At 32.9% G+C, this 25,284-nt stretch overlaps 3 protein-coding genes across 3 annotated transcripts in view; 1 reads left to right on the top strand and 2 right to left on the bottom strand.

Moving 5' to 3' along the window:
* The window catches only part of avl9 (AVL9 homolog (S. cerevisiase)), a 33,288-nt gene extending 19,801 nt beyond the window's left edge, over positions 1 to 13,487 (bottom strand). Inside the window, exons 1-6 of the mRNA XM_059326683.1 lie at positions 13,211 to 13,487; positions 8,238 to 8,358; positions 3,275 to 3,360; positions 1,686 to 1,757; positions 499 to 588; positions 349 to 415 (exon numbers count right to left, since the gene is read on the bottom strand). Coding sequence (XP_059182666.1) covers positions 349 to 415; positions 499 to 588; positions 1,686 to 1,757; positions 3,275 to 3,360; positions 8,238 to 8,358; positions 13,211 to 13,294 — 520 coding nt within the window. The 5' untranslated portion in view covers positions 13,295 to 13,487. The remainder of the gene's footprint in view (positions 1 to 348; positions 416 to 498; positions 589 to 1,685; positions 1,758 to 3,274; positions 3,361 to 8,237; positions 8,359 to 13,210) is intronic.
* Positions 13,488 to 14,735: 1,248 nt separating this feature from the next.
* Positions 14,736 to 16,688, top strand: lsm5 (LSM5 homolog, U6 small nuclear RNA and mRNA degradation associated). The gene is made up of 5 exons (XM_059326694.1): positions 14,736 to 14,941; positions 15,905 to 16,000; positions 16,115 to 16,142; positions 16,231 to 16,303; positions 16,400 to 16,688. The coding sequence occupies exons 1-5, from the start codon at positions 14,896 to 14,898 to the stop codon at positions 16,430 to 16,432; spliced, it is 276 nt and encodes a 91-aa protein (XP_059182677.1). The 5' UTR covers positions 14,736 to 14,895; the 3' UTR covers positions 16,433 to 16,688.
* Positions 16,689 to 17,911: 1,223 nt separating this feature from the next.
* psme2 (proteasome activator subunit 2) lies at positions 17,912 to 24,750 on the bottom strand. The gene is made up of 11 exons (XM_059326691.1): positions 24,547 to 24,750; positions 24,229 to 24,261; positions 23,321 to 23,383; positions 23,142 to 23,228; positions 22,130 to 22,178; positions 21,926 to 22,023; positions 20,838 to 20,906; positions 20,683 to 20,750; positions 19,622 to 19,676; positions 19,311 to 19,397; positions 17,912 to 18,222 (listed from the first exon to the last, which is right to left on the bottom strand). Exons 1-11 carry the CDS (start codon positions 24,592 to 24,594, stop codon positions 18,142 to 18,144), a joined length of 738 nt encoding a protein of 245 aa, XP_059182674.1. The 5' UTR covers positions 24,595 to 24,750; the 3' UTR covers positions 17,912 to 18,141.
* Positions 24,751 to 25,284: the final 534 nt, after the last annotated feature.

Here is a 25,284-nt window from a genome sequence, read left to right as displayed (position 1 = left end):
AAAATTTTCAACTCGATACCGATACTCAGGAAAATATTCGATACTCGATACCATTTTCGATACCACAAGGATAAAAACAAAGACCCCAAAATTTAACAGAAATATTTTTATTAACAAGAAAAATGCAACATGTAAAAATTAACAGAACCACAGGTTAAATATTTATAATAAAAAACAGTTGTGCAAAAAGAAACTGCAACTGCAAGCTTCAGATACTCGATACTTTTGAAAATGAGTATCGTATCCGGATACAACGTTTTAGTATCGATACTTTTTCGAGTATCGATACTTTTGACAACCCTAATATGCACGATATTGGATATTTACAGAAACGAGAGTTAAACCCACCTAGAAAAACCTGCGAGCCCTCCAGAGCGGAGCCCCTCAGGGAGCCGTTCATGTGGTCGTAGAGTTCCTGCAGAGACAGACGGGAGGTCAGTGTCAGTGCAGGCGAGAACGCAGAGAACAGGTGAACAGACAGATGAAACACTTTCTCACCTTTAAAATGGAGATCTGAGAAAAGTCTTTCTCCTCAAAGTAGGCGTGTGTGATGAGCTGCAGCTTCGCCTGCAGCAGACCGTAGAGAGGCTGCAAATCACAACAAACACCGTCAGCAGCAGCAGCAGACCATGTGTGTGTGTTTACGTCTGAGTCATTCACAGTGTGAAAATATTTACAAGACAGTTTTTGCACACAGGGAGAGCCAAACACTCATTTATGACTCCTGTTTCTTCCAAAAACACGTGCAGAAAAGCATTTACTGTTATTGCACAAGTCCAACGAAAATTGCACAGGAAATGTGTATAAAAAAACAAGGTAAATGTTGCACAAGAGATATGATTGTTGCACAGATTAAAGCACTTATTGCACAGAGGTAGGGACGTTTTTATTCAATTTTTTAAAAAATAATTTAAAAGATTTCTTTATTTTACATGCCTCAGATGTTTCTGAATCCTTAATAGTTCTTATATCCTATTTTCTCCACATGGTATTAATAATAATTTGTTATTTTTGTATTTGTACCTTTTACCATTTCTTTTATACATTATAAATTACTTCTTTATATTAAATATATATTTTTCATATATCGATATAGTTTTAAAAAATCTTTATAAATAAATGCTGCCCTTACTAGAGTTTGTCATATTTAGTTCTTTTGTAATGTTCATTATTCTTTTCTCATATAAATATATTTATTTCACAAAAAGATTGGCCTATTTGATTTCATAGGCTATTTTAATTTAAGATATTTTTTTTATTTAAATGTGCACTTAATGGAGCTTTGTATTGATTTTTTTAAAAGGTGCTCCTGTTGTTATACAGTATTTACGTTCACTTAAATAAACAGTTTCAATAAAACTACTTGTGACATGTGATATTTGGCTTTGAGTTTAACTGAACATTTGCTCTCACTGTGATAAAAAATATCATGATATATATCGTATATTGATATTCAGCCTAAATATATCAGCATTTGACTTTTGGTCAGCCCTAACTGTAAGTGATTTAAACTCTGTGGGGACACATGAAAGACAAAATGTACTTCTTTTCTTGCATATTTTCCTCCTCCGTCCTCTCTCCATGCTGGTGGTGAGGTCACGGCTCAGTGACTGACTCCTGGATTTATTACTCGCAGCATGTCGACTCTGATTCTATGAAGATATGACGATAAGTGACTGACTCACCACTCGACTGAGGACACAGACGCTCTTCTGAACCGTCTCTCTGGTGACGTCAGCCTGTCGGACCTTCAGGGCCTGAAGAAGGATTAAAAACATATATATATAAAAAATATAAGAGCACAAAGCGAGCGCTGGGAGGGCGCTGCGTGACTAATCGCTCTGCGGTGATGTCATCAGAGATAAAAATAGAAAGAGGAGATGTTGTCATTTTATTTCCTTCTGATTAAATCAGGAACACAGAAGAAGAGAAGATGCTTTATGTCATGTACACCAAATGGCCAAAAGTATGTGGACACACGGACAGTTATCACTTTAATTTTGCTGTAATTACTTAATTTTCTCCCTTTAAATACAACCAGAGGTGCATTTAATCAAATGCTTGAAATGTTTGCATTTTATTTTTTTCATACATTTTACATTATTGCATACACTGATTGTGGAAGGTGCATTCTTTATTAAAATTCTTCTTTATTTTTATTTTATTTTATATTTTTTATTGATTTTTAATGCATCTTTTTTCAGTTAAATTATGTTTAAAATGCAAGAAAAAATCTAGGAAAGAGGCAGTAAATAGCAGAACAGAAGTAGCAATAATAATTAATATTATCATTATTATGAATAATAATTTGTTAATTTTGTATTTGTATGTTTTTTCAATTTTTTCACTTGAATTTTACTGTAATTACTTTATTTTATTATGTATCTTTTTTTAAATGTGCATAATAATTATATTTTGAATTAATTTATTTTTATACTATTTTGCTTTTTAAAAAAATACTAAATGGCCAAAAGTATGTGGACACACATATTTAAAACCACACATACATAATCTGCTGCTTAAAGAGCTCAGTATTAATGAAAATATTCCATAATACAAAATAATTTATATAAAATTATACCATATACCATATGTAATTTTAAGTTTAATTTTGGATGAAAAAAAATTGTATTTCTAGAATTAGAAGAAGTGCTTTGGTGACTGTTTTCTCTAACTATGTTACATTTTACCATTTTATTATTATTATTCTCTTTTTCATTACACAACAGTATATTTGCCATTTTTAAAAACATGCAATTAATAATTATTATTTTTATTATTATTTTATTTACCTTAACAGTTTAGTACTTCTCTTAAATACTTTGAGGATATTATTATTATTATTTTCATACTTTTCAAGAAACAGAAAAAAAAACATCTATATTAATCTATAAACATACAAAAAAATAATAATTAAAAAATAAATTAAATATATAAAAAAATAAATATAAATACAAATGAATAAAAATAGTAAATTTAAATGTTAATGTGCACTTTGAGTATATTTTCATGCAAATGCACTTTAAATTCAATTAAAAAGAAAATAGAAACTTTAACTTGAAACAAAGTGTTTCTACACTGATATTACTACTTTTAATTAAAGTCAAAAATAAAAGTAAAATATCTGAATATTTCTAGATGTCTGCGTACTTTTGTCCACGCACATGATATATTTACATTTAAACACAGCAGATAAAACAGTTATTTTTATTATGATAACAAAATAAAAGCTTCATCACTGTAAGAATAATGTTAAAATAATGACATGACTGACCTTTGCTTCTATTTGGCGATAACAGGAAACTCCGTAGACGCATTTCATGTCTTCACTCAGGGGCGGCAGGTGGAAATACACAGTGTCTGCAAAAACAGTTATTATTTTCATTAATGCACAGTTGCAGAAATCATAGTTTTTACTGTCAAACGTAGAGTTTAGCTTTGATCTTGTGCAGCAGAAGCTGCAGCTCCTACACCTCTGCACCGCAAGATAAAAGTTCAGAGAGAGAGGAGGGTTACGTAAGAGCGAAGGTGCAAAGGAGAGAATTAAACTCGAAGAAATAACAGCTGAGCAGAGATTTATTAAGAGAAGGGATTTATTTTACAGCATCGTAGGGCTTCAAACAGGCTGCCAGACTGGAAAAACATCAATCAGCAGATTATCTTCACTCCTTAAATATCACAGAGAAAACGGGTTGTTCTGCATGTTTTAGCCCTTTAAATACAGCCAGAGGGGCATTTACTCACATGCTTAAAAGTTGTCTTTTCTCCATGTCATTTTTTTATACATTATATTATACATTATACATTAATTGCATACATTAAATATATAGTTTTTAGCAGATTGTGGAAGGTACAACATGCTTTTTTATTCATAATTTCTTTATATTATTATTAGTATATGTATTTTTAATGCATCTTTATTTCAGTTAAATTGTGTTTAAAATGCAAGAAAATCCAGTAAAGAGGCAGAAAAATATCAGAGCAAAGCAGAAGTAATAATAATAATAATTATTATTATTATTATTGTGAATAATTTGTTTTTTTTGTATTTGTATCTTTTTTTTTATTTTTTTTTCATACATTATAAAATTAATGACATACATTTAATATATAGTTTTCAGCAGATTGTGGAATTTACTACATGCTTTTCATTCATAATTTTTTATATTTATTTTTATTTTTTATATTATTATTATTATTATTATTATTATATATATTTTTAATGCAGATTTTCCAGTTAAATTATTTTTTTCAGTTAAAATGCAAGAAATTCCAGTAAGGAGCAGAGCAGAAGTAGCAATAACAATCATTATTATTATGATTATTATTATGAAAAATAATAATATGTTATTTTTGTATTTGTATCTTTTTGGGATTTTTTGGTTTTCAGCAGATTGTGGAAGTTAGTAAGTTCTTTTTTGTTCATAATTATTTTATTTATTTAACTTTTGTTTTGTTTCAGTTAAATTATGTTTAAAATTCAAGAAAATCCACCCTTTTTTTACATTTAGAAACTTTTACTTGAAACAAAGTAAAAATGTGAGGTATGCCGCCCACACTCAGACGGCCTGAAGCCCCGTTATTAAAGAGGACAAACCGCTCCGTGAGAGACGAGACTGAAAGACTGAAGTGAAATGCCACGACTATCAGGCTTCGTTCCGCCTCAGGAGAGGATTTAGTAATGTGGTTTATAAAGATCTCCTCCAGCAGAGCCTCAAAGGTTAGACCGTGGACGTCACAGATTAAGGCTGGCGGGGAGGCCGGGGTCCAGGCCGGGCCGGGCCGCGGGGGCAGCTGGACAGAGCATGCAGCTGCAGGACGCCAAAAACAACCTCTCTGCTTTACGTTCACATTTCTAGAACCGGAGGTGATTCTGAAGCTTTCTGAAGCTGCTTATAAAGCTGCACAAGAAGGGAAATGTGCTTCTATTAATTCTTATTTCTGGATGAGAGGTTCCTAAAATGTCTGAGGAGTTGCATGGTTATTAAAAAGGTCAGAAAAATACAAAATCTTTCCTTTTTTATCTTGTGAATTACTTCATAATGAAAAATAACTTGTGAGTTCACTTGGTCATGACCATAAACTAAAAATTTGTCAAAAAAAATATTAATTCGTAGTAAAAAGGTCTCAAGCCAACAAAAAAAACCTACTGAAGGCTGAAACATGCTTACTTTACCTGTAACCTTTACAGATTTTAAAATATTACTGCACAGTGGAAATACTGATCTCAACATGTGCCTACAGTACACAAAAATACTTTTTGCAACTGTTAAAAAGATGCAAAATAATCACGACACACAGAGTGACAAGAAAAGATGCAAAACGACTTAAAATAGGTATAAAACCACCACAAAAAGATGACTAGAATTGATGCAAAGCAGCATGCATGATGCTTAAAAACTCTTGTGAAAAACTACCGCAAAGTGATGAAAAACAGCAAACAATCATAAAGAGCTGCAAAACTATAATAAAGAGGTTCAAAACCACCACAAAAAGAAGTAAAATGACATAAAATGCATGCAAAATCACCACGAAATGATGCACAACTACTACAATAGATGCAAAACGATCAGAGACCACAGAAAGAAGCAAAAACATTTAGAATAGTTCAATGAGTGAAAACCAACCAAAAAAGGATGCAAAACTACTACAATATATGCAAAACTACTAAAAATAGAAGCAATATAATCACATAGACAAAGTGACAAGAATAGATGCAATACGACTTAAAATAGGTGCAAAACCACCACAAAAAGAGGACTAGAATAGATGCAAAACCAGCCAAGAAGCATGCATGATGCCTAAAAATTGTTGCAAAACTAACAAAAGAGATTAAAAGTAGCAAACAATCATCAAGAGCTGCAAAACTACAATTAAGAGGTTCAAAACCACCACAAAAAGAAGTGAAACTACGTGAAATAAATACAAAATCACCAAAACAGGATGCACAACTACTCCAATAGGTGCAGAACAATCATAGGGACACAAGAAATGACAAGAACTTTATGATTTTACAAAGACTGGGAATCTTGCAGGGGTCACTGTTTACAAGACTACAATTTACTTATTTGTGAGATATTTGTCGTGCAATTTGTATAAACATTTTGCAGCTACAAAAAGCTCCTCCATGTTCTCCAAGCAGGTAAAAAAAAGAGCAAAAAGATGCAAGGTGTGAGACAAAAATGCTCAAAAACAGACATGCACTATAGCTTATTTAACTGAGAGATGCAGGAAGTGGAAAGAGGTCAAAAAGATGAATCTAAAACAAGCGAGATCGACGATACAACAAGCTGATTCTGACCCTCTTTAACCAACACCCTGTTATATCAGCGTGGCTGCTGTTTTTACGAGCCGCAGTGCAGAGGCAGCCGCTCACATCACTGCTGTTATTTTAATCAGCTGACAGTCTGCCGGAGCAGCAGAGAACCAAAGACATGCAGGATTAAGAACTGCACGGCAGGGACAGAGAGATCTTTAGACATTTAGAGGCTTTTCCTGAAGGGCTGAAGTTGGTTAAACAGCAAAGATTTTTAGATCACTGAGCCGAGACGGAAGAAGAAACTGTCCCGTCCGTCCTGCAGCATCAGAACAATAACAGTGTTTTTAATGGGTGTAGTTTTGGTTGAACTTTGACTCAGTTCCTCCTGTTTGCTCGGCGGGACGGAGACGAAGCACAGGACTGTCACATGACAGCTGCCACAGCACTCACTGAGTCAGCTGTCCCTGCAGAGAGCTGCAGCCTGTCTGCTCTCAGAAGAAACACCTGCCTCACTAAAACCTCACTTTCATCTGCTCTTTGTCAGTAAAGGGCTGAGAGATTCATCTAATCTGGCTTCTGATGAGATAAATTATGAGATTATTGTGCTGCATTCACCCATTAAAGCTAAATCACTCACTGGAATATGTTAAATACTTACACAAATTATGAATATACAGTACAGGCCAAAAGTTTGGACACACCTTCTCATTCAATGTGTTTCCTTTATTTTCATGACTATTTACATTGTAGATTCATCAAAACTATTAATGAACACATTATGTACTTAACAAAAAAGTGTGAAATAACTGAAAACATGTCTTATATTCTAGTAAGCAAAGGGTGGTTACTTTGAGGAATCTAAAATACAAGACATGTTTTCAGTTATTTCACACTTTTTTTTGTCAAGTACATAATTCCATATGTGTTTATTCATAGTTTTGATGCCTTCAGTGAGAATCTACAATGTAAATAGTCATGAAAATAAAGAAAAACGCATTGAATGAGAAGGTGTGTCCAAACTTTTGGCCTGTACTGTATGTCAAGTAGTTTTCAGTGTGTGTTAAGATTTTTTGAAATAAGTTAATAATAAATATAACAAAAACTGTTGTAACTTCCACAATCTGCTGAAAACTATATATTCTATTATTTCAAAAAATATTTATAATGTAGAAGATATTGTAGAAAAAACATATATAAATAAAATAAAATATATTTGGTCTAATTTATTTCATTTTTTATTTGAAAAAATAGTTTGTGGAAGTTAACATTTTTTTGATTATTTATTTGTTTTTTAAAAATATATCTATATGTTTGTATATATTCATGAACTTTATATTTTTATTATTTATCTATTATTTGATTTTTGTTTATACACTATACATTTTTCTACTTATTTAAAATATGTGTAGATCCAAATTCATACATTTTATATTATGTATTGTTTATTTTATTTTATTTATCTTTTGATTATTTTTCTATTAATTTAGGTGTGGCTCATGTTTTTGAGAACATTGCTGTGTATTTTAAGGAACTTTTAATTGGTTATTAAACACACATTATTAATACGGATGCCTCGATTTGACCAATATAAAACAAAACCATCTGTGAGACTGCTGGCTATTTTTATAAATCATTATTTTTAATGCCCATCACTGAGCCGTTGGGTCAGATTCCAACAAAACCAGACAAAACAATTTAAATTCTCCAGAATCTCTTTAAGCTCCAACCTTTTGCTGCTGGAGGGAAAATGAGGCACGAAAGAACCAGAACCAGGACTGAGCAGGTCAGACTGCTGCAGTCAAATAAGATGTTTACTAAAGGGAGTCTGGTGCTGATGGAAACACTCTTTTGGCCACAAATGCACATAACTACAGGAGATTAAATCAATTCATTAATTCCACCTTTATACACAAACGTCACTGTGCCAAACAAACCCTGTCCCTTAAATCTTAAACCCTACAGAGTGGTGTTGTCGTACCTTCCTGGTAGTTGTGTGCCCCGTCGGGCAGAGCCAGGAAAGGGAGGTACTTCCACTCCTCCGGCAGCAGGTTACTGTCGTGACCTTCGTCTGGTAACAGCGGCGGGTAGGAGAACTCCACCTGAGGGCCAGGACAGAGACAAAGCATCGGTTAAATTCACTTACAGAGACTTGTTGCTGTAAAAATGTCTCTTATAAGAAGCTCCCACCTCCTTATTCTTGGCTAAAAGACTAGATGTCCTTCCTATATTTCAAGAAATACATATACTTCATATACTTCAAGAGAAAATCAAGTATTATGAGGCTGCCCTGATATTTCAAAAAAACAAACTTGGGATCCTATTCTCTCCTTTGTTTTAAACATGATTAACTTGATTTATCTAGTATCAAAGAGCAAACAAGAGGTGCATCCTGTCCAATGTGCAACACACTCTTTATTATTATTATTATTATTATTATTATTATTATCATTATTATTATTTATTTCAATTTTTTAACAGTTTTAATTAAAAAAAATAGTATTATTATTTATTTCATTTTTCAAACTATTTTTAATTTTTAATTATTATTATTATTTATTTATGTTTTCTTTTAACTATTTTTTAAAACATGAATTATTATTTATATGAAATTATTTTTTAACTATTTTAATTATTTTAAATTCTAATTTTATTATTTATTCAATCTTTTTGTCATTTATTTAGAATTTTTTTCATTTTTTGGGGGGCGAACAGTTTGTATTTCACATGGTTTTGTGTATTATAAAACTGGGTGACATGTACCTTTAAACATTGAGTATCTTCTGTGTACTTTATATTATACATATATTGCAACACGTCCTACTTTAATAAATAATAATAATAATAATACAAAAGAGTTGCCAAATTAAATCTGTTTCTTTTCTCTTTGCAGAGCAGCAGCACAGAAGCTAGTCTGCAGCCAAAGTTTAAAGCACATTGTGGCACTAAAAAGGGAAGGAAAAGAAAAATCTGAGGATAATGAAAGTCTGCAGGATTTATCTTCTGGGTACCACGAATATTTATGCAGAATTTCACATCAATCCATCCAGTAGTTTTAGAGATAATCAGTCAAACACTAGAACTACAGCGTGAGCATGGATGAAAAAATAGTTCCTAAAAGTAGTTCTCCCACAAAGCCTGGTGCCAGCGGCGACAATTAAGGAGCCTCCTACAAGATTAACCTGAAACCTGCTGGTCCTGAACCACACACACACACACACACACACACACACACACACCCAAACACCACAATGATTCACACTTAAAGAATACACTCCCTGAGGGTGGGGTGACACTCTGGAGAAGTGATGCTCTCAATAAAAACACGTCCAGCGGTGGAAGGATATTTACTTAGTTAATCTACTTCAGTACAACAATATAACTACATATATTTCCATTTAAATAGGTAAATATAATAAACTTTTACAGCAGGAAATATTGGACCGTTATGAAAACCTTTAATCTGCACTAGGGCTGCTCGATTATGAGAAAAATCATGATCATGATTATTTTGGTTAATATTTGAATCAAATTCATGCATGTTTTAAAATTAAAATAACATATATATATTATATTTTTTAATCTGTAAAACACAGCCATAAATAAATGTAATTGTAAAATGTTAAAAAAAAATAAGGAAAAAAGGATTCAAGACATTGTATTTAAATGCATCCTGTAATGTGCTTCCTTTCTCAAACAAATATATAGAAAATATGATTTAAAATAATAAATAAATACATAAATGTAATAATTATAATACGTGTATAAATAAAATAAAATTTAAAAAAGGTTTAAAAAAAGAATTAAATTAATGAATAATATATAAATAATTTTAAAAATAGATAAAAATTAGAACATTTAAGTGCACAATGAATGCTTTAAGTCCTGGTTGTGAGAGGCCAACAAATATGGGATTTTCGAGATCGACGGCGATACTGATTTCAAGATTACGGATTGGAGATAGCAACCATATAAAATCTATGAGAACCAATATATCTTCCGAGCCACTTAGAAGGTCAATCTTGGTGTCAAAATCTACATTTTCTGGGTCAAAGAATCATTTAAAGCTAGTGAGAATATCACTAGATGATTATTTGATCAAATTGATATGTTCATTTTGGTCATGTATTTACGTAATTTCCAAATCAGTTCCTAAGCGATTGGACGTATATGAATATAAAATAACAAAACGAACATATCTTTTTGATCAAATGATCATCTAGTGATATTCACAATAGCTTTAAATGATTCCTTGACCCAGAAAATGTAGATTTTGACACCAAGATTGACCTTCTAAGTGGCTCAGAAGTTATATTGGTTCTCATAGATTTTATATGGCTGCCATCAAAAATTTAAACCTATTGTGATGAAGAGCATGTGGAAAAAATGTGGTGCTTTTGTCAAAAATGTCCCCATTCTTCTCAAATCTGGTCTTAAGCCACTTGATTATTAAGTAAGTTTTTAATGCAGGACTTTTACTTGTAGTGGAGTATTTTCAGTGTTTTTAGTGTTTTTACTGCAGGAAATGATCTGAATACTTGTTCCACCACTATATGAGCTTCCTGCAGGAGAAACAGAAGTGTGGCAGGTGAATAAAAGACGGAGACAGACGCTTTAAAGAGCCAAGAGCTGCATCTGATACCCAGCAGGAGCCTCTGCTGACCCTGATCAGATAACCTCCTGCACCACCAGAGAAACAGCAGCACCTGAAACAAAGAGTCTGCTCTCTCTGCCTCGACATCGACACAAAAAATGTCTGTTTTATCTCTCGCCCTCATGCAGCAGCTGCTTCCGAGCCCGCTGAGTCGAGTTTTAACGGGCCACAGAAAGAGAGGACAGATGGAGAGCAGCGACAACAACAAGGAGGAGGAGGAACGTGTTGGTGTCTGCCAGCTCGGCCTGTAAATTTAATGACTTCTGACGAAGAAAAGCGATAATTAGAAGATGCTTTAGAGGGCCTCGCATACGCTGCAGGAGGCAACGAGCCAACATGAAAGTGACTGCACCGCCTGAATTAAATGTTAAACAGGTTTACGGGGGACAATAATAACAGTGAGCTTTGTCTCCGGGGGAGTTTCTGGTATAAAAAGGAGACTAAAGTGAGGCTTTGTGCAGAAAACAGTCACCTTAGATGTGATTGTTGTTTGGATATAAAAGCGCTGCAGGTATCGCCTCAGGTTTCTAGCCTTCATAACAGGCTTTGGTGCTGACTAAGAAAGAAAAATATGGGTTGTTCTAATTTAATTTATGACTAAAATGACAAGGGACAGTTTTAGGCTGCTTTTTAGGCTACTTTGGCTTCTTTTCTTGAATGAAAAAAATTACATTTTCATTATTTCTCAAACTAAGATATCAAAATGTTTTATTTAGTATTTTAAAAAAGTATTTTATTCTATCTCTACATTTTACAGTCTCTGGAGATCCAAAACAATTTAAATGAATAAAAATTACATTTAATACTTTTTTATTTAATTTAATTAAAGTAATAATTAAATTAATAATTAATTAATTAAAGTAATAATTTATTATTAATGATAATAATAATAATAATTAGACAACATAATAATAACAGTAATATAGTATATAGTAATAATTATAATATATATTATTTAAAAAATACAAAAAATGTAATTAAAGCTAAATATAAAAATACATAATTAATAAGAAAACATAACTATATAATTATAGAATTTGTAAAATTAAATACAATTAAAAAGAAAAATGATATATTATTATTATTATTATCAATAAATAGTTCTACATTTGTGAAATAAAATTAAAGAGAAATGTTAAAATATATATATAAATATTAATAAGAAGACAACTTATAATTTACAAAATAAATCCAATTAATTAAAAAGACAATCATTTTAATAATAATAAAATTAATTTAAAAGATATATATAGATTAAAGTTAAGATGATCCTCCTGGGTCGTTGCAATTTATATTTGTCCTCTGTGGGGAACATGCAGTCTATTAAAGAGTCAAAGAGTCTAAAAAAGCCCCCTAGGTATCAATCCATCATGTTTTATCCACCATGGGAGCATCCAACAGTCTCCTCTGAGTCCACAATACACATAATATCCCCACATCACCTCCTAAAGCCAGTGCTCCATGAGAAAGACAGATTGATAAAAGATATTTAACCCTCTGGAGTACATCTATTTATTTAAAATATTTACAGTAATAACTTTATTTATATATGATATGTAGACAACCTGAGAAAGCCAGTTGAAAGTGCATCATAGGAGCTTTCACAGTGTGACATTTATGTTTCTAGACCATTTTTAAAATGTGAATCGTCTTTCTACAATGAAAACTATTACTGTTTTTAAATTTACATTCAAATTGACTGTTTTGTAGTATTATTATTTTTTATTTTTTTCTGCTGTTTTTGTGTGTATAAATAGTAAAAAAAAATGGTACATTTCCATAGACACCTGTGTCTTTTGTTTGTATTTTGGGTTCCTGGCAGCTTTATACTTTGTTAATTAAAATAGAATGAATAATCTGACTGCTAAACAGAGACAGAAATGAATGCATAGGAAGATGACAAATTTAAACCAAAATCTCCTGGGCTTCAGTGGTTTCAACATAAATAGTGTCTCCAGGAAAGCAAGCTGCAGCCTGCAATAAAAAACCACACAGTGCCTGCTGCTGCTGAATACACTGAACTGGAAAGATGTCCAAGTTGGCAGCAGAGCACATGTTACATAACCCTGTGAGCCCAGAGCAAACAGCTGATGAGAGCTACAACCTCGCTTCAATGCATCATGTGAATAATAATTATCATAAACAGCCACGCTGCAGTTTGTGTGTGTGTGAGAGAGAGAGAGTCAGAGAAAAAGACAGTGGAGCTGCATAATTCAGGCAGGAATACAGGTGAAATGTGCCTTTATTATGAAGGAATTAGCAGTTAGCAGCGTTAGCAAAGACAGCAGGGGTTCACCTACCTGACAGCCCTTTTTGTGGTGAAATCCAACCACCACGATGTGCAGCACCGGGCCCTTCGGGTCGTCCCTGCCGTGAGACTCCATCCCCCCCGGGTAGTTCTGGGTTGTTTTAACTCGGGGGCTGGAGGTAAACTCAGCCAGTAGAGCTGATTTGTCTTCTTCGTCCCCCTGCAGCAGCAGCAGATAGACAGGCGGACAGGCAGACAGGCGGACAGCAGCAACAACACAACCAGAGACGAGTTTCTCTTCCGCTTCGTCCCACAGAGCCAAGAGGAGCGGCGGAGCGAGAGGATGCACCGCAAAGCACTTCCGGCTTCGTCGAAACTGTCATAACGGGTTATACAAGTATATACAGTCATGGAAACAATTATTATACCATTGTTTTCTTCAGTTTCTTCTTCATTTTAATGCCTGGTACAACTAATGGTATTTTTTTATTTTGACAAATACAATGGTGACCAAAAAAACTCATAAGAGTTTAATTTAAGAGCTGATATCTAGACATTTTCCATGGTTTTCTTGATAATAACCAAAGTCATCATCAAGAAAACCATGGAAAATGTCTAGATACCAGCTCTTTAAAAGTACTAGTCCCCAATCAGTGTTTTATTTTTAACATGTGGGTGGGTTTTTTTTTTTACATACAGACAAAACTGCTTTCACCAGAGATAAAAGTCAGGGCATTTGAAATAAATCGTTTCATAAAAAATAAAAAGTAATAATGATAATAATAATAATAATAATAACCACAAATTAATTTTATTTACTTTTAATTGTAGCTGTGATATACATAAAGTTTAAAAAAAAAAGTCAAGTAAAAAGTTGCGTTAAGACAGTATAACCTTTGGTGGGGAACTTTCTTGATCTTAACTCTATCATCTTTGTTAGAGTCAAATAAATTACGTCATGCGTTTAACCATAGACTGTATATAAACTAGCGCCATCGTGTGGAAATATATTGAATAGCATATCATAATTTAATTTGATTTGATTTACATTTACGTTTAAATATATTCCGTACATTTTTATACATTCATCATTTTAAAAACTATAAGCGACCAACTGATCTTTGGGGGGTACAGGTAGTCGTTATCTTTATTTTATGTGTTTTTTTAATACAATTTAACCGTCTTATTTTTAATTTAGCTGTCTTTAATACAGTTCAAACGTCTTATTTTGTATTTATTATTTTTTAATTTAGCAGCCTTTAATACAGTCTGATTGTCGTTGTTTTTTTTTTTATTTTAGCAGCTTTTAATACAGTTTGATAGTCGTTATTTTTTTTAAAATTTAGCTGTCTTTAATAGTTTGATAATCGTTGTTTTTATTTTAGCTGTTTTTAATCCAGTTTAACCGTCTTTTTTTTTTAATTAGCTGTTTTTAATACAGTTTGAGCGTCTTAATTTGTATATTGTTTTTAATACAATTTAACCGTCTTGTTTTTTTTAATTTAGCTGTCTTTAATACTGTTTGATTTAATTCGATTTGATTTAAATATATTCCGTAGGTTTTTATACATTTACCATTTTAAAAACTATATGCGACCTTTATACAGTCTATGTATGCGACAAACTGATCTTTGGCGGGTAGTAGTTCGATGATTCGATGATTCGGGATCAATTTCTTCAGCCTGAATACTGCCGCTCTTCTGTCGATTGCTCCTGTCTGCGGCTCATTGAATAAACATGGCGGCGACTCCAGCAACAAACCCTTCTCAGTTGCTCCCACTTGGTTCGTAAATTCATATTAATGTCGATTATAACAATATTATAGATTAGTACACATTAATTATGTATTAATATTTAAAGTCAGAGTGGTGTGGTCGTGGTTAGAGGCCGGAGTTTAGATATTAGTGATGTTTCGTTAGCAGGTTACTGTTAGCATCATGCTCCCAGATACAAACGCATGTCAGACGTTATTTGTTGTTTTAGCTGTTTTTAATACCGTTTGAGCGTCTTATTTATTAAATTAGGTGCCTTTAAAACAGTTTGACAGAATAATGTATAATTTAGTTGTCTTTAATACAGTTTTATAGTCTTTTTTTTTTTTTTTAATGTAGCTGTTTTTAATACAGTTTGAGCGTCTTATTTTGTATTTTATGTGTTTTTAATACAATTAACCGGCTTATTTTTTATTTTAGCTGTCTTTGAAACAGTTTGATAGTCGTTATTGTTTTTAATTTAGCTGTTTTTAATTCAGTTTGAGCGTCTTATTTTTTATTTTAGTTGTCTTTAATACAGTTTAACCGTCTTGTTTTTTTAATTTAGTACTGTACTTTGAGGTAAAAATCTGAGGTACTTGTACTTTACTCTCTTCTTTTTTTTGTTGTTTATGCTACTTTACATTTATACTTCTCTAAAATCCAGAAGGATATGTTGTATTTTTTAAAATTACAAATTAAAATTTTTACACTGAAAACACACGAAGAGTTTATAAAATCTAATGTTTTGTTAGAAATTAAACCACCAAAGAAAAATGAATTGGTTAATATTTTAATAATCTTATAATTGTATAATTGTATAATTATTGTAACATCTAAATTTACAGTATTTAAAAAGCATTTTGCTTGAATTAAAAACAACTCTAAATTTTTAATATTACCTATTATTTAAAGATAGTCTGCAAAAATTGTGCAAAAACAAAACAAAAGAGCATGCCTGCAACTCTTATTCCACTTTGTTTCTAATGTTTTAGAGCTGGTGGATAAATGTATCGGCTCCAGAATTCACATTGTCATGAAAACCGACAAAGAAATCGTCGGCACTCTGCTGGGCTTCGACGACTTCGTCAGTATCCTTTCTAGATTTATTACAACGTGGCTTTAAAAAAACAACAAACTGCATGAATTTACTGTTTTCTCTAAAGAATATTGTGCCAGTTTTAAGCCTTAACTCAGAGTTTTAGATATGGTCCTGGAGGACGTGACAGAATTGTAAGTACGCCTGTTATTTTTTTCCATTAAGCCATTACTAAGGCGTCTGTTTGCAGGATTAACTCAATAATATTTATGTTTGTTTCAGTGAAATCACACCAGAGGGACGGAGGATAACCAAGCTGGACCAGATCCTCCTCAACGGCAACAACATCACCATGGTATGGAAATAATTTCCTGCATGTTTGGTGCCATTACAGGTGAATCTTAAACCTCCACATGACCTTTTTAAAGTCCAAATATTTTGATTTTTGCAGCTCATACCTGGAGGAGAAGGTCCTGAAGTTTGAGAAGAGAATCACTGAAGGCTGTGACAGTTTTGTGTTGTGGATTTATTCCTCAGTTTATTATGTTGTTGGTGGTGGTCTTCCCTCTCGGTTTTAAGGGGGGAAAATATTTTTGTAATAAGATTCCAAATTTAATTTCTTGTTTTGAAAACTACAATTACAATAAGATGTGTACCGCAAAACGTGACGAATACAGTTTCTTTTTCTTTCTTTTTTACCAATAAATGAGAATCAGTTTGAATAAACAATATTTTCCTTATTTTTTGTCCTTTGTTTGATAGTTGTAGAACTTACATTTCATGAGTGATTAAAAAAGATCTTATTTTGAGAATAAGTTAAAAGTTTGTGCATGTAACATTACTGCGGAGAGTTGATTTTATATTAATGTTTGCAATCTAAAAATACACGAAAACAAACTTTGCACTCAGACTCTCTTCTAAAATGGTCCGTGTTGCCTATTATGATAGCTGAAGCAATATTTTTAGTGAAAATAAAAGAAAATAACTCATGTAAGACATTAAAACATCCAACTAATTTTCATTATACAGCAGACTGCATTTGCAAATGCATCCAAATTAATCAATTTCTTCTCTAATCATATAAAATAAAGCGGACATTTCAATCTTAAATCCATCCCATTCAATTATCAAAACTATTTTGAATTTTGGTAGGAATAATGCATTATAAAATCCAATAAAATGATGGATGGTTGAGGAATTTACAGATGCTTTAATTACCTGCAGTATTTAATTTGCTGCATGCATTTTCAACATGTTTTACATCAAATAAGCTGCAAAATATGAATTATAAATTGCTGCAATCCAGTAAAAAAGATGTTGAAATATAAGCAAATATTATAAATGTTTTTCTTACTGTTACTTTACCTAAATAAGCAAATATTTCTGTGCAGAAAAATCTGCATTAGTGATAATTAATCCTATTCAAAGAATTTCTACTGCCTGCAGTGTACGGATCATCCACCAGGGGGAAGAACGTGTCTCAGATTGTAAACAGTATGTTTTTCTGAAATATCCAAGTTTTTTTTTATGTTTTTATTGGTCTTTCATCTCGATTTTGAGGAAGAAAAATATGTATATCAGATATACCTGATTGAATATTTGTTTTAAAACATAAATTAAAAGTTCTTCAAACAAAAGACAAATACACTTTTAACCCTCTGTTGCCCCATTTAAAAATTTAAAAATAGAAAAAAAAAAGAAAGTTAAAAGTATTCTTTCACAAGAAAAAAATCAAAAATGTTAAAAAATCAGTGTCATATAAACCATTGTATTTTATATGTAGGTCTTTCTAATGTACATTAAAAAAAGTTTTTAAGTGAATTTTTTATGAAAAAAAAAGGGTGAATTATCGTCATTGAAACATGACTTTGCGAGGTAAACTACTGCACTAAATATTGATTGAAATGGTTAGTAATGGAGTTATTGGGGTTAAAAATAAAATAAAATAAAATAAATGGCACAGTTTGAAAAAAACAACTTTTCTTTATTCCTTTTTGTTAAATCTCAGTTGTACAAGTTTAAATTTAGTGCAAGTCTTGGTGCAAATCCAAAGTGTCACATAACAGCAGAAGTGATCAAACTTTGATCCAGTTGTTTTTTGAGAATAAGTAGGAAATTTGAAGGAATGCATATGCAGCATTATTGAGCATTGAGTTGATTTATGTTGAAAACATGCAGTGGATTGTCGACTCTTCAGTACATGGACGGTTTCTCCTCTCCTTTAGGGTTGGTCACCTTCTCCAGGTTCTTGCTGACGATGTCGTAGAGCTCGGCCTGAAGTAGAAACACAGACAAACAGTTTAAATATTTTTATATTTATTAATATTTTGAAGGTGTCTACATAAGAGTCACACAAGCCTGTCAGAAAGATGACATGACAAGTATCATGAGCATTAATGTAACTTCAAAGTGTCATTAATGTTCATGACACATCCCATGTCATGTTTATGACACGCTCATGTCACTCTTATGTAGACAGCTTCAAAATAAATGTTACTATATCTTGCTTTAGTCACAAAGGTATGTTAAAAAAATTGCCTGAGTCACATTTTATTTTGACTTAGGCATAATAAATCCGCTTAAGTCACACACTTGACATAGGCCATTATCTTAAAGGGGTAAAATCACATGATCTGATCAACTGAGGGTGTAGGTGATTTTACCATAGGTAGCCAGCGTCATGAGGAGATGATTTACGCACAAAAAAAACAATTTTGACAAAAAATGACTTGGGTGATTATTTTAACAGTGTGACAGATATCTAATCAAGCACTTTCTACACCAGTAGTCCACCAACCACCAGGGGGCAGGGCCGTTACTCTCCCCTGAAAAAAGCCTGGTTGCTGATTGGATAGAACGCTAAGCAGGATGTGACGTAGTACTCTACACAACAACAACAACACGCGCCATTTGTAAAAGCAGTGTTACCAATTTAGCGACTTTGTTGCTATATTTAGCGACTTTTCAGACCCACTTAGCGAGTACTTTTCAAAAAAGCGACTGGCGACAAATCCAGCGATTTTTTTTGGTGTTATTGGAGACTCCCTCTTACTCTTCTCAACGAGCCGCGGAGCCGGAAGTTAACCCCTTAGCGTTTAGCCTGCAAATTGCTAACAGGCTAACAGTTAGCTCTGTAGCAGCAGAGTGTGTATGTGCTGCTGCTGCAGGAGGTGTTCACTTAGCGATCTCTGTTTGTTTACAACACTAAAAACTGTTCCTATTGTTTGTTTAAAAGTAATGCAATAAAAGTACAGATGTTTTCCCTAACACGATTCGTAATTGTGACTACAATATTGATCAAAATAATCATTTTGGCCATAATCGTGCAGCTAGTGTGATGGTAAAAGTCTTCTCCGACTTACGTAGAAGCCGCGGATGTCGAGAACGATCACTCTGATCTCGGAGAACATGGCCTGGTCCTTCTCATGGACCATCGAGCGGTAATCCATCTGGAAGAGGAGACAGGTTTTATTTTAAACTGGAGGTAACATTGAGCATAACAGCAGATCTTCAGCCTCTACATATATCTGTAACGCTGCACGTGGATCATTTTAAACGTACATAGACATGCATGGTATTCTTGAGAGGAAGAGAAATATAGGACACAATATTTGTTGGAAAAAATAAATAAATAGAAACGTAGAATTCACCAGAGAGAGGACATCACACTCACCACATGAGTCTCTTTGGAGGCTTTTGCAACAGCATCTCCCCTCTCAAGAAAGTACCTGAAAACAAACAAATTATATTATAAATTACAGAAAATGTAACTCTGTCTTAAATAAGCATAAAAATTCAGAATTTCTGATTTAAAAAGTTTTTTCATTTAAAAAAATGGTTAATTTATTATGACAATAATTATTCGCTGCAGCCCTAATAAGCAATAATGAAAGTAGTGGCATTTTAGCCAGAAAAGTTAAAAGTAACATTGACAAGTTTTAATTTTTTTTAATTAAATAAGAAATTATGAGACATTTGAATTTATATACAAATTTGGGCTGCAATTAGGATTCATTTAATTGTAGAATAATCAAATTATTTTCACATTTTAGCAAATCATCTCATCTTTAAAATGTAAAAAAAAATAGTGAAAAATGTCATTATTTATATTTTATAATACATATTTTGCCAGACCTAAATAGTCTGATGTCTTGGTCTTTAGCAGGTGAAACTCAATAATATCAAGTCAACGATCAAATATGACAGAAGCATCAAATTTTTTGCGTTTTTAAAAACGTTTGTTTAAAAGATGACTAAAATGATTTATTAATAATTAAAGTAACTGATTCATTTTCTGTCAATCAACTGAAAATTTCAGCTGGAATACTAATAGGATAAGTATTATACAAAGAATTATTTTAAAAAAAAGAAGATAAATTATAATAAAAATATCTGGATCTCTAATTTAACATTTAAAAATATGTTTTATCTGAAAAATTACCCTAAAATATTGAATAAATTATTTAAAAAGTTACTGATTCATTTGATTATTTTTATTATTAAAAGGGTAGTCTGCAAAAATTGTGTAAAAAGAAAGCAAAAGACAAAAACTCATTAGATCCCCAATTTCACTTTGTTTATAATCATTTAGAGCCTTTGGACAAATTCATCATCATGAAAACTGACTTTTGTCAGTCTAAAAATCCTGCATTTCTAATTAAAGTGCTGTTAATTGTTTTTTTCTGCCAAAATAGCTGCAGAACTAAACTAATCACACATTTACATGTAGCCTACTTGTTGATGTTGGTCTGATAAGTTTCCACTTTGGTCTTCACTGCAGCGATTCTCTCCAGGATTTTCTCCTGTGGTGAAAAAAAGAATTAAAACCTCACAATTAATACTCAAACTGTTCTGCTGTGCACGAAGACGAGGCAGTAAAGGAAACGTACCTGGATGGCGACCCCGAAGTCATTTCCATCTTCTATTTTTGGGATGAGGTGCTGAATCCAGCAGGTGACCTGAAAAAAAGAAAGAGTGTTAAACTCAAATTTAATGTTGAATTTAATGTTTTAAATCTTCTCTTAAGACTCATTTTTTCTCCCAGGCTTTCGAACCTGCGTGAGAAGAAAGTTGTTTCTGTGTGTTGTATTGTACATCTCATCTCATATATTATTAGATTAAATTGTCTTTTATTTTTATTTGTGAGTTTATTGTTATTCAACTATGTATCTTGTATTGGATTGGATTTTTTGTTGTTGTTCATTTATGTAAAGCACTTTGGTCAACCTTGGTTGTATATAAGGTGCTCTAGTGCTCATACAAAGTCTTGTTTTCAAGGTTAGGAACATGCTTGAATTTGAATATAATCCTTGAAAAAAACACTTGATTTTGAACAGAATCTGGTGTCTTTTCCACACAAAAGATCTTGGTATTTAAAGTAAAGCAATCCTGTTATTATATTTTTTCATTTGCAGAGTTGACTCTAACCCAAAATCTGAAAATAAATAACTCAATGAGTTGCCATTAGCACTAAAAACGTCTATAATATGAATATTTAGACATTTTCTCATCTAAGTATTCTTCCGGGAAAACTGATAATTTTATTAATTTGATCCTTTGAACAGATTTCTTGTGTTCACTCATCATCTAATCTGGAAATCAGTTAAATATTCCAGATGAGAACATACAAAGTTTTTTCCGACCAGCTGGTAAAATAAGCAAAAATGTAAATTAATTGCTGTGGGTATAATAAATAATGAATGAATAATAATTATAATAAATTAATTTTTACATTATTTTTTAAATAATTAATTCATTCTATAAACATTATTTGCAATTGCATTCATAGTAACACTTTAAATGTGATGATGAAGGCTTCCAGAGGCTGGAAATGTTTGCTTTAAGTACCTTTTCTGCAAGATTTCTGCACAGATTTTACATTTTTTTCTCATTTTTTGACTGGTTTATGTTCCTTCAAAGTGCTTGAAACGTCCTTGATTTGTATCTGTGTGAACCCTGTTCAGAGTGATCGTCTTACAGTGATGATGGTCTCTCTGAAGGCAACGATCTCCGGCTTCACTCGCTCCAGAAGCATCACGATCTTCTCGTTCCCCTTGATGAAGCCACACTTTGGAGCTGAAACAGAGACGGGAGGCATTATTTACCTGTCACCTGTAGGCATTATTTACCTGTCATAGACACTTTAATGTGTGCAGATACACGAGATAAGAAAACACTTTACCTTTCTTCTTCTTCTTCTCATCATCTTCATTCTCATCCGTCTCCATTTCCTGTCAGATCAGTTGAACACCGTTAAAAATCGACATTATTTTGCATCTATTTTTAAGCCATTACATTTTTTTATGTGGTCATTTTTGTGTCTTTTGCATTTGTTTTGTGTCTCTTTACGGTTGTTTTATGTTTATTTTCTAGTTGTTTGCATCTCGATCACTATTTTGTGGTTGCCGTGCATCATGATGAATTTCTTTTGCATCCATTTTTAGTCCTTTTTTTGTTACTTTTTGTCTCCTTGCTGTCATTTTGCATCTCTGTGATTGTTCTGCAAATGTTTTTAGTAAGTTTGCATCTCTTTGTGGTCCTTTTGTGTCTCCTTGTAGTTTTTTAAAATCTATTTTAAGTCATTTTCCTTTTTTATGTGGTTGTTTTTGTGTCTTTTGTATGTTTTGTGTCTCTTTGTGGTTGTTTTTGTGTCCAATTTCAGTCATTTAGCATCTCTGTGGTCGATTTGAAATCCTGTAGTTGTTTTTTGTATGTTTGTGGTAATTTAGCCTTTTTTTTATTTTTTTAAGCCTAATAAACCAGCAAACAAGTGCACTTCAGAATGTGCACCACCTAAGCATACATCAAAATGGAATATTAAAGACAAGGCTGAGTAACAATGCAGCTACCGGACAGGTTTTGCTTTTTGGATGAATTCCCATTTTTATTATAACTCTTACACCCTTCACCGGCATGCAACAGGCTGGGTCACGCCCTCTTTGGAAGGTTAAACAAGTAAAACTGCAGCCAAACGAACTCATGAAGAGTATTTAAAGGGATAGTTCGGATTATTTTGCTTACATTAGTTTACACTTTTTTTGTTTGCACATTCACATATAGAGGAAATATTTGGCATGGAGTCATTTCTGAAATGTTTGGCTTTTTGCTAAAGAATTTGGACTCAAGAATATTTAATAAGTAATTCCCTAGACTCCTTTCTCCTCCTCACAAGTGTGAAAGGTGAAAGGTCTGACCTCGTCCTCTGCAGGAGGAGGCTCTGGGATGGGGATCTCCAGGGGAGCCTGCAGCGACGACATGTCTGTGATGCTGAGAGCGTCATCCTGCAAATAAATTAAAAACACACAGAAATGATGAAGAGAATCTGCAGCTGAACGTTTATTGTGTTCATGTGTTGAATGTTGAACTTGCTGACCTTCAGCAGAGCGTCCAGCTGCAGAATCTTCTGAGGGACGAAGCTGGAGAACAGCTTCTCTGCCTGGAAACAGTAAAAATACACAAATATGTTGAATGTTGTGGCTCAACAAACCTGTCTGTCTCTCTCTGTGTCTCCCTTTGTCTGTCTCTCTCTCTATATGTCTCTATGTCTCTATATATATCTCTCTCTCTCTTTCTGTCTGTCTCTCTCTCCGTCTGTCTGTCTGTCTCTTTCCGTCTCTCTATCTATCTCTGTCTGTCTGTCTCTCTTTCTCTGTCTGTCTGTTTCTCTGTCTCTCTTTCTCTGTCTGTCTGTCTCTCCATCTCTGTATCTCTCTTTCTCTGTCTGTCTCTCCATCTCTTTATCTCTCTCTTTCTGTCTGTCTGTCTCTCCATCTATCTCTCCGTCTCTGTCTGTCTCTGTCTCTCTGTCTGTCTCTCTCTGTTTCTCTGTATCTCTCTCTTTCTGTCTGTCTCTCTCTGTCTGTCTGTCTGTCTTTCTGTTTCTCTGTCTGTCTTTCTCTGTCTGTCTGTCTGTCTGTCTCTCCATCTCTTTATCTGCCTCTTTCTGTCTGTCTGTCTCTCCATCTATCTCTCCGTCTCTGTCTGTCTCTGTCTCTCTCTCTCTGTCTGTCTCTCTCTGTTTCTCTGTATCTCTCTCTTTCTGTCTGTCTGTCTCTCCATCTATCTCTCCGTCTCTCTCTGTCTGTCTCTCTCTGTCCGTCCGTCCGTCTCCCCGTCTCTGTCTCTCTCTGTCCGTCCGTCTCCCCGTCTCTGTCTCTCTCTGTCCGTCTCTCTCCCGAAAACATAAAAAATACACAAAAATGTGAATGTAGCAGCTGCTTATTTTGAATAAATATTATTTATAATTTTAAAAAAACTATAAAAATGTGTGTCTCAACAAACCTCATGATACAGGGCCTGGCGGAAGACATCCACCTATTAAAAAAAGGAAAACAGAATTAAAAGATCATTATATTTTCAGCCACATGATCAGATTTAAGCTGCTGACTCATGTTACAGAAGCTTTTGGGATTTACTTTCGATTTCCTCTCAGGAGGGACTTTCCGCTGCTCCACCGACTAAAACAGACTCTGCTTTTCGTGTTTGTGCCCAGCAAGTCAGAAACTTTCTGCATTAAATAACCTGATATTTAAGAGTGTATTTAGCATGTAGCTATCGCATGTAGCCTACTGTACCTCTGCACAAACAAGAGACACTTACCTTCCCTGAACTCGCTCTGCTGATCTTCAGGGCTGAAGTCTTTGACATGACTCAACACGTTTCAAGTTGAGGACAGATAAAATGCACAAGTTCAAGTTTTTAAATGAAGTCAGAAATGTACAGGTGCAGCGGAGGACAACACGGCTCGCTAGTGTTTTTTTATTTCCTCATCAAGTTTGCTTTCGATTTTCGGATGATGCAGTTTTGCGCCTCCCACTGTCTCCCTCCTCCCCTCAAAGGAGGACGCGTCGGTCCGGAGCCTCCAAACTTTTGTTCGCCTTTTGGATACATTTTTACTTTTATAATATAATATAATAATTTTAAGTGTAATTAATATATCCCTTATTTCACTTATAAAAATGTGTAACAAAAAACATATTTTTAATTATGAAACATTTCAACAGAAAATTATGTTCTCCCAGAAAAATAAATATAATGAAAAATATTAAATTAATAAAATTAAATTAAAAAAATAAATACATAAATACAATAAAATACATTTTAAAATATATTTAAATATGATATATATATATATATATATATATATGAAATCGTATAATATTTAATTATATTTAAGATATATTTTAAAGCATTTTATTTATTTATTTATTTTATTTGAATTATTTAATGTTTTTCATTATATTTATTTTTCTGGGAGAACATAATTTTCTGTTGAAATGTTTGATAATTAAATATGTGTTTTTTTATTACACATTTTAAAAAGTGAAATAAGGGATA

The sequence above is a fragment of the Centropristis striata genome, chromosome 23, assembly GCF_030273125.1.
Source record: "Centropristis striata isolate RG_2023a ecotype Rhode Island chromosome 23, C.striata_1.0, whole genome shotgun sequence".
Classification (NCBI taxonomy): domain Eukaryota; kingdom Metazoa; phylum Chordata; class Actinopteri; order Perciformes; family Serranidae; genus Centropristis; species Centropristis striata.
Note: the sequence above shows the minus strand (reverse complement) of the source record. Positions and strands in the feature narration are given on the sequence as shown.